The sequence below is a fragment of the Carassius carassius genome, chromosome 7 (genome assembly GCF_963082965.1).
Source record: "Carassius carassius chromosome 7, fCarCar2.1, whole genome shotgun sequence".
NCBI classification, from domain to species: Eukaryota; Metazoa; Chordata; class Actinopteri; order Cypriniformes; family Cyprinidae; genus Carassius; species Carassius carassius.
In genome coordinates this window covers 33,490,576-33,500,729 of record NC_081761.1, presented here as the reverse complement: position 1 = coordinate 33,500,729, position 10,154 = coordinate 33,490,576, and the positions used below count along the sequence as shown (strand labels likewise).

General features: G+C 37.0%; 1 protein-coding gene across 1 annotated transcript in view; it reads left to right on the top strand.

Moving 5' to 3' along the window:
• Nucleotides 1–3,087, top strand: part of spred2a (sprouty related EVH1 domain containing 2a) — a 14,071-nt gene extending 10,984 nt beyond the window's left edge. The window contains exon 6 of the mRNA XM_059554668.1: nucleotides 433–3,087. Within this exon, the coding sequence (XP_059410651.1) occupies nucleotides 433–1,122 (690 nt within the window). The 3' untranslated portion in view covers nucleotides 1,123–3,087. The remainder of the gene's footprint in view (nucleotides 1–432) is intronic.
• Nucleotides 3,088–10,154: the final 7,067 nt, after the last annotated feature.

The following is a 10,154-nucleotide window of genomic DNA, read 5'->3' as shown; positions in this document are numbered from 1 at the left end:
TAATAATTGATCAAAATCAATGTTCATGCAAAGGTATTGTTCTTGCAAACAGGGTGTTTCTCGCTCGGTTCACTTTTGGGTCAAAAAAAAAAGGGCTGAGTTAGATTTTTTTAAGGAATCAAGACTAAAGTATAGAACACTAAAGAATAGCAATAATAACTATGCGATGATAACTTTTACATGTGAAAGAACATGGGTAAAACATGTCTTAATTTAATCATAAAAGGCGTCACACTGTTAAACTTGTTTTAGTGTGATATTATGCTTTTTTAGACCTCTTTACGCTTTAAAAATAACCAGGAGCAATATGTTATGCTGATTGTTTATCATTCAGATATGTGTTCAAGATCATCTGCTATCTGCTACCATTTCAGATCAGTCTATCCGGGTGTCTATTTATCTGGTGTTTAACTCTTTCTCTCTGCCGTACAGACGGTGCCCATGTTCCCGTGTTCCCGTCACGTCAGGTTTCACGAGGAAGAGGAGGAGATCGTCCGGATTAACCCGCGTGAGCGCTCTTGGTTGACGGGCTACGAGGACTATCGGCACGCCACCACAGCGACGCGGGCCAAACCTCTGCGGCCGGACGCCTCGAACGCTTACGTTCACCTCGCTAAGAGCGAACCTCCCAAACACGACTACACTTACTCGTACCCACTCAGTGGGGACGGACACACTCCCCGCGACGGCAAGACGGGCATCGGTGGCGGCGTGGTCACCGGTCAGCCGAGGGCGCTCACTGCCAAATGGCTGCCACGGCGCGTGGAGGACAGCAGAGAGCGCTTACGTTGTGTGTACTGTCAAAACATGTTCAGTCCGGCCGAAAACGGACGCGGGCGCTGCCAGGAAGCTCCGGACCCCGTGCAGACGTGCATTCGCCGCGTGAGCTTCATGTGGTGCGCGGACAGCCTGCTCTATCATTGCATGTCGGACCCCGAGGGCGACTATTCGGACCCGTGCTCCTGCGACGCCAGCGAAGAGCGCTTCTGCCTGCGCTGGCTAGCTCTCCTGGGACTGTCGCTGCTCGCGCCCTGCATGTGCTGCTACGCACCGCTGCGAGCGTGTTACCACTGCGGCGTCGCGTGCCACTGCTGCGGCGGCAAGCACAAGGCCTCGGGGTGAGCGGAGAAAATGTGAGCACATCTGCAGCTGGGAAAAACCACAGATGAAAAGTGGAAGAACGAACTAATGGCTGCATTTGTGTTTTACATTTTGTTTTGTTTTTTTCCCTTCCCGCTGAGTTTCGGAGGGTCTGTCCATTTTTGTTTCATTTTCTCAATTTTATTGTACTGGACAGCTGTCCTGGTTTGTATTTTTATTTGTTTTTAAAAGAGTAACCCTCAGCTTCCATTTAAAAGACTACACACTATAAATATTCATTTATATATAAAATATATATATAAAAATATGTAGATATAAATATATAAATCCAGGTACTTTATATTTTTATGCTCATGTGCTTTGAAGGTTTGCGTTGTAATCTTCCTTCCGTCTCGTCTGTGTTTTAATACGTGCGTTTGATTTGATTTTTAGCCTTTCGTTATGTCTCTCCAGTCAGAGGCGTCTCTTCTACTGTGATCCACTCCGTCTAGATAAGACAAACACAGAGGAATCCAAAATAGCTGACATGTAGGATGCTAGATCTTGTGTGTGTGTGTGTGTGTGTGTGTGTGAGGTCAAACGGATGTGGGAAATTACATTTGCCAAATTGCCAATATTAATTTGCTGTGTGGAAGATGGGAAACACATTGCTGCCCAAATGTAAAGTATGTGTGTTGGTGAATCTAATGTGCAGGTTATATTTTACCCCAGAATCAAAAGAAAACAGGCTTTATTTTGCCTATATTAGGAGCTTTTAGCATTGTGGCATTATTTTTATGACCGTTATTTCCAATATGAAGTGTCTGAGTCAGAGTTGTGAGATATAAACTCAAGTTTTGAGAAAAAGTCAATATTTTTGTTTATATCAAATATTTTTACATTTATATCTCTATGTCAGAATTATGTGTTCATATCCCTAGATTGCAAGAAAAGAAGTCAGAATTGCAAGATACAAACTCGCAATTCTGAGAAAAAAAGTAACAATTGTGAGTTTATATTTCACAATTTTGACTTTATAACTCACAATTGCAAGTTTACATATAAAAAGTCTCAATACCTTTTTTCCATACATTACACTGTAAGAAAACTTTTTTTCCACTCAAACTGCTTGTGAATTTCACAAATTGAATTGAAGTGATATTTTAAAGTAACAAGATCGAATAGTTTTTCTTATAGTTACATATTCCAATGATCATTTTTTAGAACCTTGAAAAATCATTTACAGTGCACCATAACAACATTTAATTTCCATAATTCCATAACTGATTTTTATTACAAGAAAAAGAATATTACTACTACAAGTATTACTATTATTCATAAATACTTGACGAGTAGAGTAAGTTGTTGCACTGCTGTAAGAAATGAACGTGCTTTATTACCAAGAAAATAATATCACAATGCAGATACCTAAAAATGGGTTTTATTTTCAATAAGCAAAATTTAGGGGGTGCGATATGAGCCGAGCATTTTCTTAAAGGGTTTTGTGAGATGTATGTGCCTGTTATCAATGTTTTGAAATGAAAACCAGCCTCAAAATTGATGTACCCCTCCAACAGGATGAAAACCAGATGTCTTTTTTTTTCTCTGCCATTGTCTTAAGCACAACGCATACTAGTACAACTAACAAACAAGAAAAAACAACCAACTGAACACTGTGTAAGTTGTTGTGAAGTTCTCAAAAAATATTCGTTCGTTGGCCTATCAGCATCATCCTTCAAAACAACATCCAGCCAATCAGTGGACTGTGACAGCGTTGTAATGACGACTGCAATCCTGATGTTTTATGTCCTATTTGTCTGTCTTTCTGGTGTCTATCCTCGATCTTTTCCCAATTTTTCCTGTGAAAAGCTTTTGCAGTAGTACTATCTGACGCGTGACTAAAGAGGAGCAGTTTTATTTTTTTATTGGTGTCCAGGAGAGTGAGTTCTCTGTCTGTCTGATGCTCCTGAACAATCTGAGATTAAAAGAAAGTGCCTGAATCAGCCAGTGCGTCTCACGCCTTCTGTCCATCTCCAAATGTTACATTCACGCTCTCGTGACGTCTTTTACTCACATTTGGCACGAGGATATTTCTATTACAAAAGATAAAACTTGATTACAACGAGGTGTGACATAACACGTCAGTTCTCGTTGAATCTCTTCCATATTAGTCTGGTATTTTCCTCTTACTGCAAAAAGCTATGCAAGAGCATTTGTCGTTGAGTGCAACAGTAAGGTTTCAGAAGTAAAAATCATTTTAATTTTCTCCATAGAGATATTCATATTTAGTAACAACACGAATGTTTTGCAAGCTCAGAAACTGTTAAATGTTGGTACAATGTCAGAAATTTCAAATGTATTTAAAAACTGTTCCCAACACTCAAACTATTTATATATTTGTATATATTTTAATATTTTGTAACAAATATATCAATAAAATATATTGAATATAAATTTTTTTTTTTTGATATAAAATTAGTTTTCCATTTTAGAAATTATATTTTCCATATCTCTATATATGTATTTGCACACATATATGTACATCAGTGTTTTTTGAGCATCAAGAAGATACAGTTATAGTTTTTATTATTTTGAATCAGTTTTTTTTTTATATCTTCCATTTTCATTTGAAAGTTTTAGTACTTTTTAGTCTTTTTATAAATGTCTATATAGTTTTTATCAATTTTTTTGTTTCAGTTTTAGTTATTCTAGTACATCAAATAGCTGAAAAAAAGTTTAATTTTATTTTAAGTAACATTTTCATTATAAAATAATACTTCTAAAAATATTCATTTTTATGTAAAACCTTTTAACGGTTTTAATTTTCATTTCAGTTTTAGTTAACTAAAATGACCCTGATGCACATGCACATATTTATATGTATTATAAATGTTATTGTTAGGAATGATTCCTACAATTTACAATGCTCTATGGGAAGAGCAGTTTGTTTCCTCAAAATGTGCAATACATTTGTCTTTTTTCAAACAATTCTGCATCATGTCAAAATTGGTAATGTCCTGTTTGTTTGCTACTTTCAAAACTCTACACGGATTACGGAAGTCTTTTCTTTTAAGTGCCTATGGAGAAAATTAATATGAAAAATACTTCCGCAACCAAAAGGCATTTTTTTTAAAGTGATTGGCCACTTTTGCATGTTATTTCTGTCACATGCACACAATTACCACATATACATTACCATATACTTTATATCAGCAACAAAACCATTTGGATTGGGTATATTTATTTGCGCTGCACACTTTCAATGAGGACAGCTTGTGTCTGGTTTAGGTATAAATAAAAGCCAAGAGACTAGAAAACAAATGGTAGTTAGTCACGCAGATGTTTGACTATTCAATATTATGGGAAAGTGTGTGTGTGGCCACTGTCCAGTGAGAATTACTGTGCATGAATTACACGTGACAGTGTTTGTCCCAAAGCCCATCTCGACTGCATCTTCTTCTGCATTATCCAACAGAATGTGCAACCATTGTAATGCCAAGTCAAAAACATCTTAATCGTGAGCTCCCGAATGAGTGAATAACAGCTTGAGTGGGACAGACGGGGAGAGGGAGGGGGTCCCAAAGGCCTTGTCCAGCTTTGGAACTGTAACTACAAATAGCATCAAATTCCAACATGTGCAGACATTAAGACCACGCTGGACTCAACAGGAGTCCTTCTTTGTCCTCTTCCCACTGTTAACGCTGAGGAATCAGGTAACAGCACACTAATGCATATACCACAGCAAGGATGACCAAAACGCCTCACAACATGACGAAACCAGTCATCCTGTTATAATCTGGTTTTGTCATTTGTTGGTTATAATGTGAGCATGCTAGTTTTAGCATTCGTCTTTTGTCTCATCATTCTGTAGATGAGTATTATAGGAGTGTTTTGTCATTTCATCTGCTGATAGTTTTGGATATTAAGGAGAGCACATAGGTTTGGTGCTGTTTTTGTTGTTTTGTTTCATCCATAGACAACTTTGTTAACGGGCCATTCTGATCTGTATCAGTTTACTTTTTAATTAAAACTCAAACATTCTAGTTTTTCATTTTGTCAGCTTTGTTGATAATGCCAGCATACTAATTATATTGTACTTTCGTCTATTTATTTTTTCATTTTAACAAAAAAAGGTTTACATTTACCGAAAGAAATTTCATTTCAGTTGGTTAAGGCAAAATTTATATTAATTTATATTTAGATTTAAAAAATTTTTTTTCAGCTTTATTACATTCAACAAAATAAAAAAACATTGTTTTTCAAACTTATTAATCTGTATATTAGCATAGCAGTTTGACGATAATAACAGTTCATTCTATTGTGATCATTTTGTCTGCTGAAAATGTTCATTTTAATATTTTATATTTTTTAAATTCGTCTTAGTTAACACTGGTTCTAACTCAAGCGTACTAGCTTTGCTGCTTCATCTGCTGACATCTCTGTCGATTATTTACATTTAGTCATTAAGCAGACGCTTTTATCCATTTATCCACTCCATTCGAATATAATCATTTTGTCTGCTGATAATAAGCAATAATGATAATTTGTTGATAATAAGAAGAATGTACTATTTTTGTCATTTTAACACTGACATCTTTGTTGGCTTTCTAGATTTGTTGTTTCGTCTGCTTTGTTGATTCTAATGGCAGTGGACTATTTCATTTTTAGTTTAGTTGTCTCGTCCACTGACATCTTTGTTGATTTTAACGGTAGTGAACTACATTTGCTATTTAAGTTTGGTCATTTCAATCACTGACAGCTTCACTGATCATACACTGTAGATGTGTAATGTTGGGGGTAAAGAATAGGGTGTTAATCGTTTGCTACTTAGCAGGCATATTTAACCTTATAACACGCTCATTTGTTTGCATTATTGTCAGATTGGTCCATCTTCCTGATTGCGTGCAGCTGAACCCCATCACCTCAACCTTACTCCCAGACTGCAGGAGGCGCCGTGATGACGCTCCCTCGACTCATTCAGGACCCTGTCGTGCAATCGCACGGATTTACGAATGAGTGTTTGTGCAACGCAGTTTCCACCCAGTTGGGAACACACAGATGTTACTGTGCGTGACAAACAACTAAGAGTTCGAAGCATGTGTGAGAAAGATGAAGGTCAACAAAGATTAAATGGACATTGAAATCAACACTGTAGCTTTACACAAAAGAACAAGGAAGAGGGAGGAAACAGAGATGTTCAGAGAGTGAGAGTGGAGTGAAGGAGCCGTCTGCGTCTCCAGAGGAGTCTTCCCACACTGAGCAGGGACCTTGGACGGAGCTGTGTGTGTGTGCAGCAGGAAAAGAGAGGGCCGGGCCAGCATTGTCTCTTTCCCCGTGTACACTCTTGTTTGTTTACTTTCAGCAGTAGTTATCTGGCAACCTGTCTGCAGGACCGGAGAGGTCACGGTAATGACTTTACTGCATTAGTCCGAGGTCAGCTGGAAGACTTTTGGACCGTGCACATCTCTATGGAACTTCAAATCCCGTTAATGTGCATTTTAAGAGTCCAAGTCTGGAGTTTTTGGTAGCGTCTGGATCCTTGAGACTAAAGTATTGAGAAAGACACAGTAAAAATTGTCTCAATAGAGCTATGGGAGCAGTTTTGTATGAGCAGACAGGGTTATGATGGGAAACAGACACGGATCTGGAGCGGGAAGGAAGCAGATGAACACAATGTATGTTACCTTTACACTCCTAACCCTCTGGTGGAGTTCAATCATTTTTATTGGGGGGGGGGGGGGGTGGATGCATTTGAATTATAAAATAAAAAATTTAATTAGGATAAGGGTGCATTAGTGCTCGCCCTGTTCACACCCTTGGACTTGGACTCGCACTATCAATGCCTAAACATAGCACATAAAGGCCTTTTCACACTGAATGCGAAAATTTGAATGTGAAGCACTTTGGTCAACATTCTTGTTGTTTTAATGTGCTATATAAATAAATTTGACCTTGACCTTTGACCTTGAGTGTTTGGTGCGAGGATGCTTTTGAATCAAAACAATAGATCCCTATGAGGCTACTCACACCAGGCACAATCATTTGTGTTGCGAAAAAGCAAGGATTATTTTTTTTCGTCCTGTGCGTCAGAGCGCGTTCATTCAAGATCTGTCAATCATGGGATCTAAAGAATTTTTAATAGATGAAAATTGAAAGCAAACAGAAACATATTTTCTGCATGTGTTTTTTGCAGTTCATGATATTTTTATAGCAATAAAGGATGTTTATGTCAAATGAGAAGCAGTTGTCACGTTCAATCCATTATAAAACATAAAAATAGTGCATATCTACCTATTATAATATAAAAATCCTCATTAGATCTCAATCGGAAGTCATCACAAGCACTCGATGATGGTTTAAAGTGGGGTTTTAAGCAAAACATAACATCAATTGCATACATTTTCAAATGTAACTAGATGCTATTGTACCTCCATTTATATTTCAACATGTATTCACTGCAAAAAAATCAAAAGTTCAGAAAAGTTTAAAGTATCCAACTAGTTGCCTTGAACTTTTACGTTTTCTCAACTTTTGATTTTTTACAGTTATACTGTAACTGTCATATAGATAGTTTGTGTTTCTGGTGTAGAACCAAACATTAACTATCTTAAATTAATGCATTATATTGAGCAGCGCACCATATATGAGATACATATCAGAGTGAAATAGTTCTACGAGCATGTGAACGGGTTTTCAATCTCGTGATCACGGTAATGACGATATGGCGCGAACACAACTAACTTACGCCTAATCATCTTGGTAAACACAATTCCAGTCTCTCACGCACGAGTGTGGTGTGTGTTACATGTTGCCATGTGTTATTATCGGTTACTCACAGAGATGTATATATGAGCTGTGTCATCTTCTGAAGGCCGTACACCGGAGCTGCTCCCGTCAAATTTGTGTTCTGTGTGCGATTCAAATGCTCCGTCCTACACTTAAGCATAAAAACCAAACCGCTGTCGATTTAACGTTAATTAAAATACCACGGATGAACTCGCGCCTCGAATAGACTCGTGTCAGGTCAACGGTAAACGGCTTTCCAGTATTGTGAAAGTCACCGTGTTGATATTTACTTTATAGTCACTGTTATAATGGATACAGGTGGTATTTCGCGCCAACTAAAACAAAAGAGGGTTTGACGTCAGTAAGCGACATTAAAAATGCGTTGGTAAATCAATTTATCATAAAAAGTAATAATTTAGACAAAGTTATGACACACTGTCATAAGATTAAAAAGGCAAAATTAATACTAATATTTCTGTCAACATTTTGAGAAAAAAATAGAAAGTATGACAAAATTCATAAAAAGATTAATAACTTTTTGTCATAATTACTCGTTTTTAATCTCAGAATTTTAAATTTAAACAATGGATTAATGGATAAATTCAAGTCTTGCCCTGTACGTTTCATTTCGCGTAAAACACTTCACATTGTGAAAGCAAAGAGAGTTTACAGAGGCTTTCATGCTGACGTTGACTGCTTTTTTTATGTGTGGATGTAAGAGAGAAAGATGAACTTATTTTAATGCTGCAATATACTCCCCCAAACTCAATCCCGGCATGCCCTTGTGCTGACTCTATTCACAAATAACTCTGAAAACTGCTAGAAAAGAGCATTTACACCAGATTTCTGCTCTCGCTGTCCGGTTGGTTGTATAATGATATTGATAGTAAACATGTCTGTGGTTCATTTCATACACCAATGAATCGGCTTGTTGTGCACTGGATATAGCATGCGGTGTTCAACTGAACAGAATAACTATTCTCTTCCCCAGAGGGCAGTTCAGTCATGTGTACAGTGCTCAATGGAATTATGGGATATATATTATGTGAATAACACTGTTTTCTTCAGTCTGTACCATGTTACTTGTTATTAAGCAGATCCCATCATCAATAAATCTTGTTCAATACATCTACAATGTGACAGAGGGGGTGATTGTCAGCAAATAATAACTAATATTTTGATTTGTTCCTCACACAAAGATATTGTATGACTTTAGAAGACATGGAATATAGTGTCGAAGCCATATGGACCACTTTTATGGTACATTTTTGGTGTTGTTTTGTCTTTCCACATGTGATTTTGGCTGAACTTTTTCATAACCACTCGAAATTGGGACAAAATATGCATTTCTGTGTCATTTGTGCAAATATATCACTGCTCTCAGTATGATAAACTAATATGTGTAATGTAACATACAGCGAGAGTCTCTGTGTAGAGCAGCCTGGCCTTAATTTAAACAGGCCCCACTGAGTCTGACAGCCCCCCTGTTTACATGAATAAAATCGGAAACAAATGTGAACACAATCACCCCCTCCTCCAAACACGCACACACTCACTCACAGAGACATATCATCATCAGGCCACAGCTCTGTAACACTGTGCAGGGTGACTGTATCTCCAAGAACCTGATGGTCTTCTTGTGAAAAGATGGGAATATAAAGGGAAAAACACTTTGTATTGCCCACAAACTAATGTTGCAAACGCTAAAAATATTACCTACTAAATCTATATATTGTCTATTCATCTACCCCAGCCCAGACCCAAGAGACAGAAAGAGACTCACTGTTTTATGGCCAATTCTCCTTTTGTGTATCTCACAAAACTCCCAGCATCAAAATGAAAAGCGTTAAGAAATTATTTTAGGATCTTGTTTTAGGATCATAGTTTTTGTTTTTTTTCATTGTGTCATTACTTTCTTGACAATTACACACATTCACCTCCTAAACTCTCATTACCGTAACACACTTGGACATTTTGTCATTCCTATTATTCTACAAGATGCTGATTCTTATTAGATTCTCATTCCTGTCGCTTTTTTGTGCGTGTATTTCTGTATAAATATATATTTTTTTATCGGCATAAACCAGGACAAAACCTGCCATGTAGTATTTAATACTACACAATAATAATAAAAAGCATTAAGGTAATGACAATAACATTCTTTAAACGTAATAAAAAAAATGCATTTCAGAAATAAAAGGTTTCATTTTTTTGCACAATGGTAATAAAGAGGGATTTTTTCTGCATAATGGGAATGAGAAATTTAGTTTTAGCATTACAGTAATGAG